General features: G+C 46.9%; 1 protein-coding gene across 2 annotated transcripts in view; it reads left to right on the top strand.

Annotated features, from left to right (window-relative positions):
* The window catches only part of LOC137415335 (V-type proton ATPase 116 kDa subunit a 4-like), a 142,879-nt gene that overhangs the window by 87,116 nt on the left and 33,680 nt on the right, over window positions 1-22,083 (top strand). For both annotated transcript variants that reach the window (XM_078780488.1, XM_078780487.1), the window contains exons 7-12: window positions 3,547-3,673; window positions 6,323-6,405; window positions 8,310-8,403; window positions 8,577-8,789; window positions 10,051-10,201; window positions 21,720-21,856. In XM_078780488.1, the coding sequence (XP_078636614.1) occupies window positions 3,547-3,673; window positions 6,323-6,405; window positions 8,310-8,403; window positions 8,577-8,789; window positions 10,051-10,201; window positions 21,720-21,856 (805 nt within the window). The remainder of the gene's footprint in view (window positions 1-3,546; window positions 3,674-6,322; window positions 6,406-8,309; window positions 8,404-8,576; window positions 8,790-10,050; window positions 10,202-21,719; window positions 21,857-22,083) is intronic.

The following is a 22,083-nucleotide window of genomic DNA, read 5'->3' as shown; positions in this document are numbered from 1 at the left end:
CGGGGTGGTCTTGAGGGTCTTCGGGGTGGTCTTGAGGGTCTTCGGGTGGTCTTGAGGGTCTTTGGGGTGGTCTTGAGGGTCTTCGGGGTGGTCTTGAGGGTCTTCGGGTGGTCTTGAGGGTCTTTGGGGTGGTCTTGAGGATCTTCGGGGTGGTCTTGAGGGTCTTCGGGGTGGTCTTGAGGGTCTTCGGGGTGGTCTTGAGGGTCTTCGGGGTGGTCTTGAGGGTCTTCGGGGTGGTCTTGGGGGTCTTCGGGGTGGTCTTGGGGGTCTTCGGGGTGGTCTTGGGGGTCTTCGGGGTGGTCTTGGGGGTCTTGGGGGTCTTCGGGGTGGTCTTGGGGGTCTTCGGGGTGGTCTTGGGGGGTCTTCGGGGTGGTCTTGGGGGGTCTTCGGGGTGGTCTTGGGGGGTCTTCGGGGTGGTCTTGGGGGGTCTTCGGGGTGGTCTTGGGGGGTCTTCGGGGTGGTCTTGGGGGTCTTCGGGGTGGTCTTGGGGGTCTTCGGGGTGGTCTTGGGGGTCTTCGGGGTGGTCTTGGGGGTCTTCGGGGTGGTCTTGGGGGTCTTCGGGGTGGTCTTGGGGGTCTTCGGGGTGGTCTTGGGGGTCTTCGGGGTGGTCTTGGGGGTCTTGGGGGTCTTCGGGGTGGTCTTGGGGGTCTTCGGGGTGGTCTTGGGGGTCTTCGGGGTGGTCTTGGGGGTCTTCGGGGTGGTCTTGGGGGTCTTCGGGGTGGTCTTGGGGGTCTTCGGGGTGGTCTTGGGGGTCTTCGGGGTGGTCTTGGGGGTCTTCGGGGTGGTCTTGGGGGTCTTCAGGGTGGTCTTGGGGGTCTTCGGGGTGGTCTTGGGGGTCTTCGGGGTGGTCTTGGGGGTCTTCGGGGTGGTCTTGGGGGTCTTCGGGGTGGTCTTGGGGGTCTTCGGGGTGGTCTTGGGGGTCTTCGGGGTGGTCTTGGGGGGTCTTCGGGGTGGTCTTGGGGGGTCTTCGGGGTGGTATTGGGGGTCTTCGGGGTGGTATTGGGGGTCTTCGGGGTGGTCTTGGGGGTCTTCGGGGTGGTCTTGGGGGTCTTCGGGGTGGTCTTGGGGGTCTTCGGGGTGGTCTTGGGGGTCTTCGGGGTGGTCTTGGGGGTCTTCGGGGTGGTCTTGGGGGTCTTCGGGGTGGTCTTGGGGGGTCTTCGGGGTGGTCTTGGGGGGGTCTTCGGGGTGGTCTTGGGGGGTCTTCGGGGTGGTCTTGGGGGGTCTTCGGGGTGGTCTTGGGGGGTCTTCGGGGTGGTCTTGGGGGGTCTTCGGGGTGGTCTTGGGGGTCTTCGGGGTGGTCTTGGGGGTCTTCGGGGTGGTCTTGGGGGTCTTCGGGGTGGTCTTGGGGGTCTTCGGGGTGGTCTTGGGGGTCTTCGGGGTGGTCTTGGGGGTCTTCGGGGTGGTCTTGGGGGTCTTCGGGGTGGTCTTGGGGGTCTTCGGGGTGGTCTTGGGGGTCTTCGGGGTGGTCTTGGGGGTCGTCGGGGTGGTCTTGGGGGTCTTCGGGGTGGTCTTGGGGGTCTTCGGGGTGGTCTTGGGGGTCTTCGGGGTGGTCTTGGGGGTCTTCGGGGTGGTCTTGGGGGTCTTTGGGGTGGTCTTGGGGGTCTTCGGGGTGGTCTTGGGGGTCTTCGGGGTGGTCTTGGGGGGTCTTCGGGGTGGTCTTGGGGGGTCTTCGGGGTGGTCTTGGGGGTCTTCGGGGTGGTATTGGGGGTCTTCGGAGTGGTCTTGGGGGTCTTCGGGGTGGTCTTGGGGGTCTTCGGGGTGGTCTTGGGGGTCTTCGGGGTGGTCTTGGGGGTCTTCGGGGTGGTCTTGGGGGTCTTCGGGGTGGTCTTGTGGGTCTTCGCGGTGGTCCCGTGGGTCTTCGGGGTGGTCCCGAGGGTCTTCGGGGTGGTCCCGAGGGTCTTCGGGGTGGTCCCGAGGGCCTTCGGGGTGGTCCCGAGGGCCGTCGGGGTGGTCCCGAGGGCCGTCGGGGTGGTCCCGAGGGCCGTCGGGGTGGTCCCGAGGGTCTTCGGGGTGGTCCCGAGGGCCGTCGGGGTGGTCCCGGGGGTCTTCGGGGCGGTCCCGAGGGTCTTCGGGGCGGTCCCGAGGGTCGTCGGGGCGGTCCCGAGGGTCGTCGGGGCGGTCCCGAGGGTCGTCGGGGCGGTCCCGAGGGTCTCCAGGGCGGTCCCGAGGGTCTCCGGGGCGGACCCGAGGGTCTCCGGGGCGGTCCCGAGGGTCTCCGGGGCGGTCCCGAGGGTCTCCGGGGCGGTCCCGAGGTTCTTCGGGGTGGTCCCGAGGCGATATTATCACTACTTCAATTGATGATTCTTAACTCTCATATTTCTGTATCGAACTAGCATTCATCCCACCATCGTTATCAAGTCTTTCTTTGCTCTTTTAATGAAGTCTACATATTTTCAGATACTCCAGATGACTCACCCTCATAATTTCCTTTAACAACAACAACAAAAAAAAATTGCATTTGTTTTGGTTCATTAAAATATTGTGACTGAAATGCTTTTATTTTCGCTCGAAGGAAATGAGGGACAAGGTGGGGGTGCCCAACATTCCAGCCATGTTGTTTCATCCCCTCAAACCATGGGATGTGAAATTTCTTTTGGTATTGTTTTTGTAATGGAAAATATCAACTTTGTGCCAAGAATACCAAGGTACCATAGCAAAGGAGATTATTTATCCCAAAGCAGCAAGGCTTTGGATATGGCACAGGCCGGATTTCAACACAAAGTGGAACAACGATGCGCAAATGGCAACGATTAGCAATATGTCTGGATATGTTGGAGCAAGTGTGTGACATATTTTATTTTTGGCTTAAAGATTGTCACAAACAACACATGGCCACCAGTGTAGGTTTGGAATGATACTTGGATGTTTCTGATCATAATCTCTTAAAGAAAATAAAAATAATATGGCAAAGAGTTCATATAATTAATGAAAAAATAGTTGTTGGCAGTAAAGTTTTTAGTAATATTCCTTAAAGTGTGGGGTGATGTTGCAGGTTGGTCCTCATTCCCCCTTCCAGGATATTCCGACAGATGGTTACAAATAGCTTGTGCAGATGTTCTCAGCAACTGAAGTAATGTAGGAAGTTTTTATTTTTTATTTTGAAGGAGTACGCCATTGTGTATTAACACTTGGCTGCATTTCCTGTCTCGAGATTGTGTTGTATCGGTGAAAGGATGTGGATCATTGTTCGATCTCTTAATTAGAATGGAGTCAGTATTGATAGATTAAGTGAATGACATGTGACTGGGCCAAATTACCACCACGGCACCACCTGTGCATGCCTCGTTCATTTTTCTTTGTATTCAGGTAAAAATTGATAAAATATTGCACCAAGTCCTTGAAACTTAAAAGCATTTCTGTACAGATATTATTTGTGTCTGCAACAAACTTGTTTATATGCCTTTTCTCATTTGTATTCTCCTCTCTTGTATTTGTTTACGTTGTGGACGAACTATTCCTGGTTTTTTGAGCTGGATAGGTTGAAGTTTTTATTCCATTTAATCAAATTGGCAAGTTTGACCTCCGTCCCATCTGTCTGACTGGTAGCTTTGTTGCGGGTGTGATTGCACGCGAGAAGCTTCCACCATTTGAAAGGATGTTGTGGCGTGTATGCCGAGGGAACGTGTATGTACAACAGTCTCAGATTGAGGTTACTTTGGAGGACCCAGACACGGTGAGTTATTCCGAAACTCAGTTTTTCTTTCCTTTTCTTTAATATCTATTTTGATGATCTCGCTTAGGTAAAACTGTCTGCCGTATCCTTCCCGCCCGTATCCTTCCCGCCCGCTGCTACAAATGGTATTTGTCTGTCTGGATCTCACAGATTTTCTGAGATTATTCAAAGAATCTTTGTAACAGAGCTTTAACTATATTTGATGTCTGTTGTCCTATGTGGTTGCTTATCTGTCTATCCCCACATATCCCTTTTTCTGTGCATTTTGTCTAGTTGGGCAATTTTGTGGTACTGGTTCATGGTTAAACCTTTCTTTTGGAAAATGAATTGTTTGATTTTTAGCAATGGTTTTATCTCTGATATATGTATATATATATATATATATATATATATATATATATATATATATATATATATATATATATATATATATATTGTTACGGACACGACTTAGATGTTATGATGGGCCGAGCGGAATGGCCGCCGTGTTCGCACAAGTTACCCGATTATACTCGAACGTTGGCCGAGTCGCGCTATGCTAAATCAATTACGGAAAGGACACAACGGCTGGATTAAAATGACACAACACCAGGGGTACGGTTCTCAAGACCTCCGGAGGAGGTTATAATATTGCGGAAGGTTAGATTACAGGGATGAGAGAGACAGCATAGGAAGATAGGCACTTAGACACACTTATCTTATTCCCGACAGACCACAGATAAACGGGACAAAACTGACTCACACGGGGATTGATGGCAAGGAGGGGCAGGTATTCGATGGCTCAAGGTGCACCTTGGCTCAGGGGCAAAATCGACCCGGTCCGGTCCAAAGATGCGGGGAGGTCGCTCAGCGCTCGGAGGTCGCGACTTGTCTTTCCAAGCTGGGGGCGCATCTGACCTCACGTCCGGTAAGTGGCTGCGCATATCCGGCGGGGAGTGACACGCCCTCGGCTCGTTAGCTCCGCCCCAGATGGAATCGGCCCGCCGCTTCTCACTGGCTGCGGGGGGTTACCGGGCTCCGCCCCTGACGAGGAGCTGACAGCCAGCCCCTTCGTGGTAACCCCGTGGAGCGCATGGGCAATGGCGGCTAACCAAGCCGGAGTGAGGACGCACACTCCCCGCGCCGCCCCCCTCTGTTGTTGTAGTTGTTGTTGTAGTTGTTGTTGTTGTTGTTGTTTCATGGGGAAGATGGGAGGAGGTATGGGGAGGTCCTAAACTCACTACTGGTGCCATACAATCACATTCTGGTGCAACGAAGAGTCAGAATTAATGGAAACGAGTCCTTAACTGACATAGACTAAGAATAACTAGCAAGAGGTCCGAAAGTTGTCTACGTGAGATGCGGTGGACCTGGGCACGACATTTAATGGGGGAAGAAGGGGAAGGTCGGTTCTACAGTGTTTACAGACAATGGGACTAGGGAATGGGGGATTGGGGATAGTTGGGGAGTATTGGGGAAATAGGGGAATATTTACAAGCGGATATGGAGGCCAAATCCCATATCCGCAACAATATATATATATATATATATATATATATATATATATATATATATATATATATATATATATATATATATATATATATATATATATATATATATATATATATATATATATATATATAATTATTATATTATTGAGCCTGGTGTTGGCTTAGCGGTTAGGGTGCTGGCTTGGGATCCTAGGATCCTGGGTTCGAATCCCGATCGATCGCTGAATTAACGCCAGGGGGGTTGACTCAGCCTGTCATCCTTCCGAGGTCGGCAAATTGAGTACCAGCTTGCTGGGATGAATGATCCCGGTGTGTACCCCGCTTTAGAATAGGTACACCGTATCCCTGCGCATCGTAAGAGGCGACCAAGGGTTGGCGTCAGGAAGGGCATCCGGCCATAAAAACATTGCTTCAAACAGGGAACCATGATTGTCATGGGGCCCGCAAGGCTAGCCCCACTCTAGTGGGGAAAATGGCCTTAAAACGATCATTCATTCATTCATTCATATATTATTATATTATTATATATACATATATATATAATAATATATAAAATAAAGTTTTGGTTTGTTTGTCTGCACACACTAATCTCCTGAATGGTGAAAGATAGGAGGAAACCTCAAACAAAAAATGTCGGGATGGGCCCCGGGAAGGTTATAGGCTAGGTGGCGAGGCCGGTCGAGGCCACCTCGGCCGGGCTGGGCCCATTTCGCAATTAAAAGCTGAGCTGAATTATAGTAGTCGATCTTCTATGGCCGTGAGTAAAAGCTGAATTATAGTCGTAAATTCATTCAAGGAGAACCAAAAATGTCAGGACGGGCCCCGGGAAGGTCATCGGCTAGGTGGCGAGGCCGGTCGAGGCCCACCTTGGCCGGGCTGGGTCCATTTCGCAATTAAAAGCTGAGCTGAATTATCGTAGTCGATCTTCTACAACCGCAAGTAAAAGCTGAATTATAGTAGTAAATTCATTCAAAAAGAACCCGGGCAACGCCGGGTGCTTTCGGCTAGTATAGTAATAAAATTGGTAAGATGTGGTGCATTGAAATTGTCATCAAATTTGAAATGGATGGCTAATCCAGCAGTTCGTAATGTTAGTGGTTCAGCTGTAAAAGATGCAACTCTGCATGGAGACTGATTCATTTATTTGTATCACTAGGGACATCCATTACAGAAGACCGCATTCGTGGTGTTTTTCCAAGGTGAACAGCTCAAGAACAAGGTCAAGTTGGTTTGTGAGGGGTGAGTGAAGAACCACCTTTAGATGCCATTTTTCCCCGCAGAGCAGGGGTTGGCCTTTTTTGGGCACCGTGGTCCCCTTTTTTGAAGCAATGTTTTATGGCTGGATGCCCTTCCTGCCGCCAACCCTGTTAGTCGTCTCTTGCAACACACAGGGAATTACCAGTGAACTGGTACTCAATTTGCCGACCTCGGAAGGATGACAGGCTGAGTCAACCCCCCCTGGCGTTAATTTGGCGATCGACAGGGATTTGAACCTAGGATCCCAAGCCGGTACTCTAACCGCTAAGCCAACGAACCCAGGATAAAGGGGTGAGTATCATTAGCTAATATAGCAAAGGATGTGAAAACAGTAATGAGACCAAATGTGTAACACTAGCAAAGAGACACTCAATATCTATGATCACCAAGGGTAAGCCTCCCCCTGCTTGCTTTTAGCTATCGTCCACGACTTACCATTTGCCCGTGATCTGATGGCCATATCTTTTTCGGGCCACCATATGACCTTGACATTCAACATTTGTATAATAAGAAGAGGATCGAGTGTATATTAAGAAAATTTGTCTCCATATACAATCTATCCTAAAGCCCAACATCACGGAAATTAGGAGAAAAGTATTCAAGTTGTGATAAAAGGTGTTTTTTGTTAATTAGGTCACAATCTGAAAAAAGTAGGTCAAGGACACTAATAAAATATCAGATACACAACTTCATTAGGGCCACTATTATGATGCACTAACATCTTTGAAGGCCAAGCGGTCGTTGATTCCACATTGGCAAAATTGTGCGATGACAAAAATATATATAACGAGAACGGCAATCGGTAGAGCGCATACTCCCGCCGTGGGTCAAGTTGGAGCCCTCAAATTTCAATGGTAAATTCTTTCAATGGTAAAAAATCCTTCAAAAAATTCCTGGATTCGGAATAATATCCTGAGCTTCACCAAAAACTAATCAATTCTTCCTTATCCCAAGGGCAATCATCCCACCAACTTTCATCCAAATCCGTTCAGAACTTTTCCAGATATCTTGTCCACACACACACGGACGGACACGATCGAATGCATTACTCCCTGGCGGGAGTAAATATTTTTTCAGTCAACCATTTCACCTTTACTTTTACCTTTACCTCAGAGCGGTATGATGTGAATTAAGTATTGGTGCTTAATCAGGAGAGGGCAATTTCATTCTGATCAGACAGATCTTAGTTGAGTTGTAGTGAAAAATGTTAAAATGTCTATAATTGGGTTATGACCTTAAGTTAGGTCAAGGTCAAAACATTTTCAACCCCACATACTTTTTATTTCTATTCTTCAGACAAAATTTCATTCCAAAAGTCCCAGCTGAGTGAGATGCAGCTATGACTGGTAGCGAAATAGAGAGAAAAACCTTAATGGTGGTTTTACTACTCCCGAGGGTGTACGACCTTGACCTTTAACCTGAAGTGGTATGTTGTAAAATGCACCTTACTCAAGGCTATCTAAAGAGTCCAATGTTGTTCTGATCGGCCATATTTTGTCGACTTGTGGTGGAAAATGTTGATGTTAAGAAATTGTCAACCCCGCATTCTTCATATTCACATTATTGATACAAAATTTCATTCCAACGGTTCCAGCCGGCTCTGAGATGCAGCTCAAATATTGGCCAAAATAAGGGAAGAAAAAACTCCCCAAAAAAGTCATAAATGGTGGTTAAGTACTCTTAGGGGTCGAAGAAACTTTGGGGTACCATAAAAAAATTGGGAGCACCAATTGTAGAAACAAACCCTTCAGCAGCAATAAGGCTTCCCCTATCTTCTAGGGTGAGGCTTATTCAATGACTTATGGAATGTGTGTGTGCAGCAACTTGTAAGGTTTTTCCATTTTATCTCCTTGCACAATCAGCCATGTTTGGTGTTACTTCAACAGGTTCCGTGCCATAATTTATCCTTGCCCTGAGTCTGTGCACCAGCGGCGAGAAGTTGAGCTGGAGATTGAGGCACGGCTGTTGGATCTGCAGATGGTACGGTCTTGGAAATAAATAAAAAACTTCTGTAACTTCAATGTCCACATGACTTGTTTGTGATCGCATATCAGGAACTTGGCTGCACCTTCCCACCATGTTAGACCAGCAGACAGTTTTTGGTTGTCTCTTAATGTATAGAAGCACTGTCGATGTTTGTCTGTGTATAACAGGTTCTGAGCGAGACTGAGAATTTGCGACAACGAGTTCTATTGACTGCTGGACGCTGCTGCCACCATTGGAGGCAGAAAGTCAGCAAGATGAAGGCCATATACTATACCTTGGACCTGTGTAGTATTGATAACACTCACCAGCATGTCGTTGCTGAAGTGTGGTGTCCACGGCAGAACCTGCTGGAGATACAGCAAGCGCTGTCACATGCTAGTGTGAGTGCACAAGTCACTCTTTTGTCTCGAAACTTTCCAATAATATTGTAGCCATCATACTAAAATACGCCATTTGTGTCTGTCTGATGAAGTTTTGACGCCAATGCATTCTGACGTTACTTATCCAATCTCAACCAAACTTGACAGGATGACGAAGGGTTACATAATGAAGGTTGTAGCGCATTCATCTATCCCCATCCCCACGGGGGTTTTCTCCCTTGAGCAGGTTTTCCCTGCCATTGCCATCAATGGGTTGCATGTTGAGGTGTATAGCCGTATTAAGTTCGCTTTATCGTGGCGTTTTTCCAAGGCCGCTTTGAATAACAAAACTAATGATAATAGCATAATATTAATGTTATTACAAAACAATATTCATACTGATAATGTCCCACCTCCCCAAGGGGTTTTTCTGGCGAGTCAACGTATATGAATAGCTTATCATGCCGTTTGCGTAGGAGCAACGGCCTCTACCAGAGGTAATGAACACTAATGAATATTATAAACCACAAACACGTATGCTTAGCTTTTTAAACAGACGCTAATACTCTTTATAACACTAAATGAAGCAATTTGGAGGAATCCCGACATGCGCGAGGTAAGTTTTACTTACAGAACTGAGCGAAGATCTACTGTACTCTAGGTACCCCATAAGTGTTGGGTTAATAACATATGACCCTTCCTGGCACTAACGTGGCGTTTTTCGTGGTGAACTTTTGAAACTCGCTCCTGCTGTTTAACACGAAACAAAGGGAGGAAGCCCGGGGTGTGCTCATTTACCAAGCACCTAGTTAGCGCTTGCCAAGCCAGCCGTTCCTTAATGGTTTTGAATGGAGTGCTTGCTCGAATGCTTAAACCACTTGGCGATCTCTCCACAATAAACTTGGTAAATGAACACACACCCAATGTTCTTGAGAGCTGCCCATAGATCGACTGTAATCTATATACCCGAAAGAGGAATGACCTTTTCTGCCCCTCCCGTCGTTAGCGGGTGTACTAATTTTATAAATGGAGGAAATTTTATTTCATAAATTGCTTCATCAGAAGCTTTTTTGTAGAGTTTATTTGGAGAATCCATGAGTTGCTGAATAGACATTTGAATTGAGGTATGTTGTGTGGGAGTGTATTGATGAAGCATGGGATCCGAGCTGCGTGTTCGTGTGTAAACATTATGTTGAAGGGCAGGCATCCCACTTGGCCTACCAATCTGCATGAATCTCAGGCTGAGAAGACATGATTTTGATATGACGTTTGCAATGTGCAGGAATGTGATGGGGGGATGCTCTCACCGATCATGAACGACATGCAAATCACTGTTCCTCCACCAACGTTCAACCGCACCAACCACTTTACGGCTGCTTTCCAAGACTTGATCGATGCGTATGGTGTGGGGAAATACCGTGAAGTAAATCCAGGTAATGCCAGGCCTAATAGACTGAATGGGTGGCTCTGTTTTGTTGCATGCAACCTGTTATATAATTGGCTCTTTGAATGTATTAATACATTTTTCTTTACAAAACTAGGTCAAGACCTTGGGAAACTGAGGGGTATTTTAATTAATTTTATAATTAAACAAGACCGAAAGGCTAACAGCGGCGTAGCCAGGCTTGTTTGATACTTTAGATGAAGGGGATCATATGACCTGGGTGGGAACACGAGGTAGTAAATAATGTAAATATTGATTTTTTTTTTGGAAGTACTCTAAGTCTCTAAGCTGCCTCTTACCATGGAAGTGAAGAAATTGTATTGAGACATTGGTTTATTCTATACGTTTCGAGTCAACTATGAACCAACCATACACCTCTTCAATACAGTAACTTTGCAGTCACAACAAAGGGATGCAGTGTTAGGTTTTTTGTACACCCCTCCTTCCCTATTCCATCTCCAGGCATTGCATGACGTCCCTCGGGGGCCCGGCGATGACGCGCACTGAAAGGGAGTACTCCGTTTTCACTCCATTTGCTTTCTTGTTTGTTTGTTTGTCCCGGCGATATCTCAGCCATCCTTCGAGCTAGGAAACTGAAATTTGAGCACAATAGTGTGCATGTGCTTTGGCAAGCACGTTTTTTTCTTTTTGATTAATCAATTAATTAGTTTATTATTATAAATTTATTAAGTACTTGCTTATTTTCTTTCTCATCTGGTCAATATGTCAGGCACATTTTGAGCTAGGAAGCTGATATTCGGACATGACAGTGACCACGTGATTTGGCTGTAATGGGTATTCTTGATTTATTAATTAATCGATTAATTATTTTTTCCGATTAATTAATTTAATTAATTTTTTTAAAGTTACAGATTTGGATGAAACCCTAGTGGTTTTGGTATGCTAATAGCCAATGGATTAAGAAATTAATTATTTTACGATTATCTTCATTTATTTTAATTACGCAATTAATCGATCAATGATTGTAGACCGCTCCCTTCCAATTCCTTCTTCATGTGCTACACGGTGGTATCACCGGGCGCCAAGGGCACTCTGGCATTGTCGTGCGCTGGATGATGTTGTTTATTTATTTGGCATGGGGGCAGTGTACTTTGAATGTATCTGTAATTGTTCTTTTTATTCAGGTTTGTACATATTTTCTCTTTTTGTTTTTTAATTCTGATGTTATTATAATAAAATAGAATGGCACTCAGTAGAGCGCATACCTCCGCTACACTGAACATTTAAAGTTTTGTATCCCACTGATGGGCCGAATCTGGATCCGGAGCTGAACCAAAATTGAATAGACTTGTAGTCAGGGCCCTTAGGGATATTTTGGGGCCGTTTGGTTCAAATTCTTCCAAAAGCACCAAATTTGGCCCAGATGTTGCCCATGCCATACTCTCTCGATTTTTGACGGGCGCCAAGACGGGCGCCCCCCCCCCCCGGGGGCCCCATATTGGCGAAATACTAAATGGCCGCCACCCGGATTAGAGGAAAATCAGTTAAATAACCAAAAGGGTTGGAATCATGTATGATATCACTTTTTAGGGGTTTTCGAGGTCGAGGAATCCAATTATGATGTTATTTTGATGATTCGAGGTCAAGGTCAACCCTCAAGGTCATCTTAAAGGTAATTTTTGTCAAACATGTCGGTTTTTGAGTTTTTTGTCAAGATTTATGCGAGGTTCACCATTTTATGTTTCTGGGTTGGGTAATCGAACTCTGACCTTATTTTTGACAATTAGAGGAAATATTTACATGTCTATTTCCTAATTTTCAGGCATATGCAGTTCATCAGTCTAATTACAAAGGTACGGATTTTGATGTTTTATGAACTGTATGCCATATCCTTGTGTTTAATTTTTGTGCGATCATGATCCGGGTTCATGTATACATGATTGTATACATGTCATAAATATGACGCAATAGGTCATGTGACCTGGCGGCCATATTGGATTTTATGAAAACCTTAAAAATGGATCCCTGCCTTCATTTTTCGATCGATTCATTTTTAACTTTGACCACTTATAGTACGCCATGTGATTGGATGCATATCCTAATTATGACGCCATAGGTCAGGTGACATGGCGGGATGGACCGGTATGGTCCCCGGATCATACCGCCCTTGGCGCCCGTCAAAAATCGAAAGAGTATGGCATGGGCAACATCTGCGCCAAATTTGATGCTTTTGGAAGAATTTGAACCAAAATATCCCTGAGGGCCCTGACTATTGTTCTTGTCACCTAATCAACTCATCCACCTAGTTACCTCCACCACCAACGGTGGATGGATGTTGTTTTCACCCCTGTCTGTCCGTTTGTTACTTGCAAAATCGAAGATTTTTTTCAAGTATATTGGTCGGTTGTGTTTGTTATTATGTCTGTTTATCACTGGCCTACAGGCCACAATTCTAAACAGATCGTCATGAAACTTCACCAAGTTGTAGAGGTCGTCACAATTGAGAAGCCTATTGATTTTGACATTGGCAAAATTGATGACGTCACAATTGAGAAGCCTATTGATCCGCATCCGGCTAGTAGAAATTTTTAAGTGATTCTTCACCATTGAGTGATATGGCCAACCAGGCGGAGGTATGCTCTCTACTAAGTGCCGTTATAGTTCTTATCTATGAAATAGTATGTTTACAATATGTATTAATGAATCCCTTGTACACCGCTTTGCATTAGCAATAACGGTGTCAGCGATGCATCTCCATATGAACCATGGTGTAATAATCCCTTTAGCACATTTTTGATTGGCGATCTCTTTTCCAGGAAAGCATTCTGAGCGCTAAGCGAGATAGTAAGCGACTATAGGTAGGGCCTATTTGCACGTTTAATAATCAGATGGCTCAAATGGAAATGTTTAGCTGTACAACGTTTTGTAAATCCAAATATTTTTAATAAATGGTGAAAATGCTTGTAAGTTAATAAAATGTTAGTGACAGCTTAAACTAGCATGGGACACTGAGTACGCCATGATATAATTAATCCTGCAGTGTATTTGTAATGTATGACTCACTCTTGGGGTGAATCCGAAACCAAATCGTGGACTTGGCTTTGTGGTTATTGTACTGATTCTAAAGATGGTCATGAAGTTTTTATTTTTAGGTCATCATCTCGATGAGATATATATATATATATATATATATATATATATATATATATATATATATATATATATATATATATATATATATATATATATATATATATATATATATATATATATATATATATATATTGCTACGGTTTTGAGATTTGCACATATTGGTCATTAAAGGTTAAAGGGTTGCCCCCCATAGTTAGTCCACGAGCAACACGTAGGCCACCTGTAGTATTAGTTATGTCATAGTATGTGTAAGTATAGGCCATTTCCCCTAGTAATATCTGCGTTGTGTAAAGACATGAGTTTAGGTCCTGTTCATTTTGCATCCACCCTCCAATTCCACCTCAATGGGCATAATTGATCCCGCGCCCCATTTGGCTGCCCGCAGCATTTGTTACGCTTTGGCTGCCCGCAGCATTTGCTGCCCTTTGCTCGCTCACTGGTCGAGTAACACGAGGTAGGCCTAAGAAGGAGGAGCATGGGGTCGGGGTGGGGCGGCGTCAAGGCGGAGCGTCAGAGGCGATGACGGTAAGGGCCACCAGCCAACCAGTACTCTAACGGCATGGCGTGAGGGGGCATGGAGAGGCGCGTCTGGTAAGTGCGAGAAGGTTTGTAGGGCGGGCCTATAAAAGTCACTGCACAAAGCCCTTGCACAGGACTTGCCAGGACTCACAGAGGACTGATAGAGGACTTACCAGCAGGACTGATTGAGGACTGACCAGCAGAACTTGGAGAACCCAAAGGACTTGCAAGGGGAGAGCGCACGTGAGAGGACTGGTTGATCAAGAGGACTTTGAAGAACTTGATTCGCATAGCTCGCTTTGGAGGCATGGCACTATATCTCGAGTATAACGTATGTGCCGAAGGAAAGGCAGCCAGATGCGCCGGTGGCAAGTAGCGCTTACTTCAGCCACACGAGTAAACGCGGTAATAGCCGCCAGTGATCACCGCTAACCACCGAAGTCCGCTCCCTACCAAATCGCCCCGTATTAACTCTTGTGCGCCAAATGACACGCGGAGAGCTCCTGCCCCTCTACTTACCATCTGCACGGGACGAGCCAGAGACCGGAGGGAGCTGCACGAGAGCCATCCTTGGACGCGGACCATCATCTCGCAGCTGCAAGCCCCGTGTGAGTGTGTCTGTGTGTGAGACAGGCCCGTTTGTCCTGGGGATTAAGTCAAGACTGTTTTAAGGCTGCACTGTGTCCCCATTTTTCTGGAATCCCTGTATCGTGTAAATAAATCTTGTGTTCCTTTCTTCCCAATTCGATCGCCTTTGTGATTTCTCCATTGGCTAAGCATGGTACGAATAAGATCGCTAGAACCGGGGTCACCATATAAACGGCACGGATCGCGTGTACGCACCGCTCGGCGTCTCAGCACGCGTGATTCATGCGGGGCTTATTTCCTCATTTCAGGGCAGCGTGAATAATTAGGTAATAGTGATTCTAGTCCTAAGACCCTATTTCGTGCTGTCCGGGAAGGACGTCATAGGTCCTGGGTCCCGTCGGCCAGTCAAAGACAAGGGAACTAATCCCCCCTTGGTAAGGGGAGAAGGCCGGCGCTGAGATCCGCAACAATATATATAAAACCGAAAAAAAAAATCCGTTAAGCCATCCATGAAGCCGTGTGATTATATGTCTTTTAATTGTGTACTGTTTGAATGTGCGGTTGCTCCTGTCTATTAATTATATACTGTTTGTGTCACTGCGAACATAGTCGTGTCGCCGGTGATATACTGTCGTGTCGCCTGTGATTAAGACCACGGGCGGCGGATAGCCAAACGATGCTTTAATTCCGAGGCGAATAAGCCGAAAATTTGGCGGTCAGTGTGTTGTGCGCGGGGGAAGGAAAACCAAGGTGCTTACCTCAGATGGAACCACACGGGGTTGAATCCAAAACCCACGGAACAAATAAACTCACACGACAAATAAAATGCCAGACAATGATGAATTTAACCCTTTGAGTACGGGATTTTTTTTTGATAAAAATACCCCTGGTACGGGATTCATTTGGCATTACGGGAATGCAACCACGTACTGATGATCTATTTGTCGGTATAGTCGATGACGTGTAGTAACGTCATCCGTACACAAAACATTTTCGCGGGTTGCGGCACTGGACGTCATCCGTACTCAGAGTTAAAGAAATAAAGCAATGAGGTAAAAATGAGTGTATAAGTAAAAACTAAATCCTAATTTGAGACGCCTCCATTCAGACACGAATACAGACAAGGGGAAAGGTAAAATAAAAATAAATGGTTTCCTTTCAAGCCAGTTGGCACTTAGCGTTGCAGCCACAAATGCCTGGTAGGGCTTGCTGGTCGTCGAACCAGAATCACCGTGCTGAAAGTGCACAAGATGGTGCAGAATCGCGCACGTAGCCAGCAGCCGGCATGAGGCAAGCAGGTAGGATCCTTCTTTGTTTCGCTCGTGACCTCCTCCATCTCCAAAGAGTACCACCATCAACCAACACCTTACAATGCTACCCACACAGCCAAGATCTCCCCACTCTCCTCAAAAGTGCACCCAAACTCCAAGTTCCAGGACCACACTAATGCGCCGCCTTCCTAGTCCAAAACCGAGCCAGAGAGAGGGAGAGCCAGAGAGGGAGAGCCAGAGAGGGAGAGCCAGAGAGGGGGAGAGCCAGAGAGGGGGAGAGCCAGAGAGAGGGAGAGCCAGAGAGAGGGAGAGCCAGAGAGAGGGAGAGCCAGAGAGAGGGAGAGCCAGAGAGAGAGGGAGAGCCAGAGAGAGAGGGAGAGCCAGAGAGAGAGGGAGAGCCAGAGAGAGAGGGAGAGCCAGAGAGAGAGGGAGAGCCAGAGAGAGAGAGAGAGGGAGAGCCAGAGAGAGAGAGAGAGGGAGAGCCAGAGAGAGAGGGAGAGCCAGAGAGAGAGGGAGAGCCAGAGAGAGAGGGAGAGCCAGAGAGAGGGAGAGCCAGAGAGAGAGGGAGAGCCAGAGAGAGAGGGAGAGCCAGAGAGAGGGGGAGAGCCAGAGGGAGAGCCAGAGAGAGAGGGAGAGCCAGAGAGCCAGAGAGAGAGGGAGAGCCAGAGAGAGAGGGAGAGCCAGAGAGAGAGGGAGAGCCAGAGAGGGAGAGCCAGAGAGGGAGAGCAAGAGACAGACAGACAGACAGAAAGAGACTCTCAAACCTGTCTCCTTCCTCCAAATCCTGGTGCCGTCTGGTCAAATCCGTTTCTGGTATTTGTTCCCCCTCCATCCCCTCCCTTACCTCAAATGGCTACACAGTTGAAACCGCACGTGACAAAGCCGAATGCCTCAACTCTGTGTTTGCCTCAAAATCTTGTGTCCCAAACCCATCTCTCTCTGTTCCCACCTTACCCAGTCGAACCAAACTGCTCCTGGATTCTGTGTCCTTCTCTCCTGATAAGGTGGAGAAGTTTTTGTCAAACCTCGACTCGGATTCTGCAACTGGACCAAACGGCATCAGCCCACGGGTCCTAAAATCCTGCTCTGCCGCTCTATCTCACCCTCTCTCTGTTCTTTTCACGCTCTCTTTTGCTCAACGTCATCTGCCAGAATCTTGGAAATCAGCAAACATTACTGCTTGACACAAAAAGGTGCAAAAACAGATCCTTGCAACTACAGACCAATCAGCCTGCTTCCAATTATCAGCAAAGTCATGGAATCCATCATTGCCTCGGATATCAAATATTTCCTCTTCTCCAATGGCTTGATCTCCGATCATCAATTTGGTTTCAGACCAGGTCATTCTACTCTGGACATGTTGCTTCTGCTGTCTCAACAATAGTTGGAGGTCCTCAATACCAAACAGGAAATCAGAGCTGTCTCCCTTGACAAATCACGTGCCTTCAATACGGTCTGGCACCCAGCTCTGCTTACCAAACTCTCCTCCTATGGTATCCATGGAAATCTGCTCGCATGGCTTGCGGACTTCCTTTCTGGTCGTAGTCAACGTGTGGCCCTGAATGTATTTCTCTCATCTCCCCTTCCTGTTCTGGCTGGAGTTCCCCAAGGTAGTGTTCTGGGCCCTGTGCTATTTCTGATCTTCATCAATGATCTCTCCGACTCTCTGGAAAATCCTCTATCTCTTTGCTGATGACTCCACTCTCTGCCACTCCGTTCCTCATCCCTCAGATCGGCAGTCTGCAGCCTCCTCACTCTCTGCAGACCTGGACAATATCACAGACTGGTCAAACAAGTGGAACATATCTTTCAATCCTAACAAATCTCACACTCTTACTATGTCTCTCTGAAAAGACCGACTGGAAAACCCTCCCATCCACTTTCTCAACAATCCTCTCCAAGAAGTTCTGTCGCTCAAGCTTTTGGGTCTAACTATCTGCCATGATCTTTCTTGGGAAAACCACATTTCCAAGCTGGCCTCCAAAGCCAGTTGCCATCTAGGCATCCTCCGTCGTGTGAAGTCCTTCCTTGGCACACCTGAGCTCCTCACCACATGCAAGGCTTTCATCCGCAGCTCGATGGAATACTGTCCCCCCCCCCCCCCCCCTCTGGGCCGGTGCTCCTGCCTCACACCTAGCTCGGCTTCACGCTGTTGAAACCAAAGCTTTCAGAATCATTGGAATCTCCTGCGATGAAGCTAACTCCGAGGGCCTTTCACTCACTCACCGCAGGCAGGTTGGTGGTCTTTCTGTCTTCTACCGACTCCTCTCCGGCCTTGCTCCCCCAGCTCTCTCTCTCTGTGCTCTGTCCCCCAAATATTCCTACAGGTCGCACAAGATCTGCCAGCAACCCTCTTATGGTTAAACTGCCAAAATCAAGGCTCTCTGCTCACCTTCACTCTTTCATTCCCCTTTTCTCCTGCCTCTGGAACAAACTGCCCCACTCTCTTCAATCCCACTCCTCCCTCCAGGTCTTTAAAACAGCTGTTCACCACCATCTCTCATCTCCCCCCATCCAAAGCCTTGATCTTTTCTACCCCCGCTAATTTCCACCCCAGATACACTTTTTTGAAATTCCAACTTCTTTCCTGGAAGTCCTTGCAGTGTCCATATGTTTTATACCTCTCCCACTTCCCCTCAAGCCCTGTCCCTCCCACAGTTCTCTCGATGTCCTTGCTCTCAAATGTTGTTTGTGTCCTTCCCCCTCTCTCCCCATCTGGTCTACCGCTCCCCTTATTTTGTGTTTTGTGTGTCGGTTTGACTTTTTGTGTGATTAATGTTATGCGTAGGTCACACATAGGCGGATTTGTCGGCGACTACTGGCGACTGAAAAAATCGCCACCATCCACCGACAATCGTAATGAAACCGTAATGGACGGTCGCCTGTAGTCGTGGTTATCTTCCCCAGGTCGGCTGCAGTCGGCGAGAGTCGCAAAGGGGCCAAAAAGTTTTTTATATGTTTAAAAACGGCGCGCTCAGTCGCAATGGAAAAAAATCCGCCATGCTGTCATGATGGAACCGCCATGCTGTCGTCGGTATCCGTAATAAGAGCGTAAAGCGGCCGCAACCCAGTCGCTCATAGTCTTCCGCAATCGCCCCACCAGCCAGCACGGCAGAGATGCGAATGCCATACGGCCTTCCTGCGGCATCTTCCCGACTACGGGCCGACACTGTTGCGGCTGCATATCGACTACAGAAGAACTGCCACGTCTCCCCTGCAGCTATGGGAGACTGACGACGACAGCAGTAGGACTAGTGGCGGCCGAGTTACGGCCATTGGCGACAAAGATACGACTGCCTGGCGACTGCATTACGACATACCACGATTCCATGGCAAGACAGGATGGTGTGAGGGTCTCCGTGGAGTGAGGTCCTGTGGTGCCGACAAGGATATGGCTTTATTGTTTGGACTTGGGACTTTTGGGAACTTTATTTTTGGGACTTTGGTCCTTTGGAAACTTTATTTATGGGACTTTGGACCAGTGGAAATAATTTGTTGGACTTTATTTCCATTCTCTCTCCCTGCAGAAAAGTTTGATTATTACATTACAATGATACATCTTTATTAACTTTCTTATTGTACATCAAACATCTTTATGCTAAATGTCATACATCATTGAAGTGAATAAAGTGAAATGTAAAATAGAGAAATAAAGATTTAAAAAGTTGTGTGAATCGTCTCCAATCGCCGGCGGTCTTATTGCAGTCTTGCGGACGTCGGAGTAAACCGCCACCCGGCCCCAATGCAGTCGCCGCGATCCGCCATCGGTCGTAATCTAGCCGCCAGACTGTCGCCACGCTGCCGCCGTGCATCCGCAATGCAGTCGTCGTCGATCTTCGACAGTCGCCATCCCACTCGGCGTCGTCGCAATGCAGGCGCAATGTGGCCGCCTGCAGTCGCCATACTGCCGCCTGACCATATTTGACCGCCCGACATCGCCAGTAGTCGCCGAAAAATCTTGATCGCCGGCAGTCGCCGGTAGTCGCCAAAATATCCGCCGATGTGTGACCTAGGCATTAGCTCTTTCACGACCCTCAATCTTGTATACAAAAAAAAAAGAAAAAAAAAAGAGAGAGGCGGGTTCTTATTCCTCCTGCTTAAACTTTCCTCGCGCTCACGTCACACCGATGTCACCCCGACCACTCGCCGCGTTCCACCCAACGCTCCATGGTTGGCTTCGATGAATCGTGCATTTTGGGGGCCGGGCCTCACGGCCCTCTTGCCCGCCCATCGATTCTCTGCCTCTACTGGGTGGGGCCTTTTTCCTTAGGCGGTTGGTGGGTCAGGGTTTATTGGCGCTCAGGAATGTTTGGCATTATCTCGGTTGTTGTGGTTTAAGGGACCGAGTTCATGGCTGGCCGAGTGAATGTAAAAATATAAGGAAAAAATCAAAGGAGGCAAGTATATACTGGGAATTATCCTTGAGCCCAATTTATCTAACACACAAAACCACCCTCTGTGTGGTGACACATAAACACTCAAGCTCACTGTTTACCCTGCTTATGTACATCGAAATGGGCTTTCTACATGTCACATGGTCCATGCTAAACTATACATTCCTGACTTCACTGAGGTATTTCATCTCTACCCCAACAAACATAACAATACCTTTCGACCCTTTAGACTGCTGAGACCCCTGAGACCTTTGGAGACCCCGAAGACCCAAAACACCCCCATAGACCATTAAACACCGCGAATACCCAAAATACCCCGAAAACCCAGAGGACTATTAAAGACCATGAGGATCCAAAAGACCCTTAAGACCCATTACACCAGCTTGCACCCTTGACTATTTAGAGCTTTAGACCACTTGGACCTTTTTAGATTGCAAATAAATTACAAATAAATAAATGTCACCAATATTACAAATAAATTTGTGCGAAAGAAATGTTTGTATTATGATTGGTGTAAATCGCTCAGTCTTAGATTTTTCAAAGTCGTTTTCGGGGGGCCTCTCAGGGGATTAGGGGGTCCCCCTCCCCAATCCCACCAAATCAGTAGATGTCTGACAACTAACTCAAGAGATGACCAGCCCACTCAGGGTTATTTTTAAAATCTATTGTGGGGCATATCGTGGAATGGTCTTGTGTTGTGGTGAAATGAGCTAATTTTAAAGGTTCACCAAGGTGGAGTTTGTGCATGCATTGCTTTTTAAAACGACCCTTCGTGATCTCTCACTTTGGTATACTGTTGGACTATCATGTTCCATCGAAGATAGCTTCCCCAACGGGATCCATAATGTTCTGCTTCCAGCACAAGTAAATGCCTTTGTGTTAGGGGAATTACAACCACCATATTGACCTTCTGGTTTGGCATCAAAATGTGTGCACCGTTGCCTTGTAAAGAGCTACACAGGTATCATTCATAAATGTATCAAACAGATATTTGTGTCGATGGCCTCCACATTCACCTAATATGTAGGCCTGTAAACCACAATGTGCCGCACTTCATCAGAAAGTTGGGTCTTGTAGATCATTTTGACCTTGTTGGTTAATTAACTAATAAATGGTGTCCCTCGAAGGGAAGCAGTTGGGGGAAATCCGCAGAGCCCCTGCCATATCCTCTCATAATTGTGTTTTTAATTTGCATTTCTTAATGATGTACAAGCCATGATGCTTGGTGCGGAATTTGTGCTCGTCTGATTACGCAACTCAACTATCGATCAATTTGGGATCTTCATTTGGAAACCTTTTGTTCCAATGTTGTGGTTAATTCGTTTTCTTTTTTGCCAAGAGTATTTGTGGATTTTTCAATTCCACATGTATGTCACGTGATTACAAACTTGTTGTTGGAATGCGAATTACAGCCCATGAAGCCATTGAACCAGTGTCCCATTGATGGGAATGTAGCTTTTGATGCATCCATAAATTGTGCATGACATGCTAGTTATTAACTTGCATGGTATTCAGTAAGTTCCCCACCCTCTAGGAGCCAATCATTGATGTTCTTAAAGATGGCCTTCACTGTTCTATGCCAATTGTTCACCCGCACTACTGTTGTTCACCCCTATCTCAGCACCATACACCATCATCACCTTCCCTTTTCTCTTTGCCGTCATGTTTGGTGATTTGGGCCATGGGGTCATGCTCTTCCTTTTTGCCTTGTGGATACTGCATCAAAGGTGCCCCTCAGGTGGCGGAGGCAGAAACGAGGTGAGATCTGGTTTTGACCTTGAGGCCACGTGCCCCAATTGTATTTTGGATCTAGATGTGATTTGTATGTTATATTGGTCTTTCTGGATCAAAGTGACATGCTAGCCTCTGACACTGTTCATCTGGTGAGGTGATACGAATATTTTTTAAACTAGGTCATATTGGCGTTATACCTCAAATGTAGTTTGGGGAATTTTTTTAATTTATAATATATGTTTTTCAACTTA

This window comes from Myxine glutinosa, chromosome 6 (assembly GCF_964187855.1).
Source record: "Myxine glutinosa chromosome 6, kmMyxGlut1.1, whole genome shotgun sequence".
Taxonomy (NCBI): domain Eukaryota; kingdom Metazoa; phylum Chordata; class Myxini; order Myxiniformes; family Myxinidae; genus Myxine; species Myxine glutinosa.
Note: the sequence above shows the minus strand (reverse complement) of the source record. Positions and strands in the feature narration are given on the sequence as shown.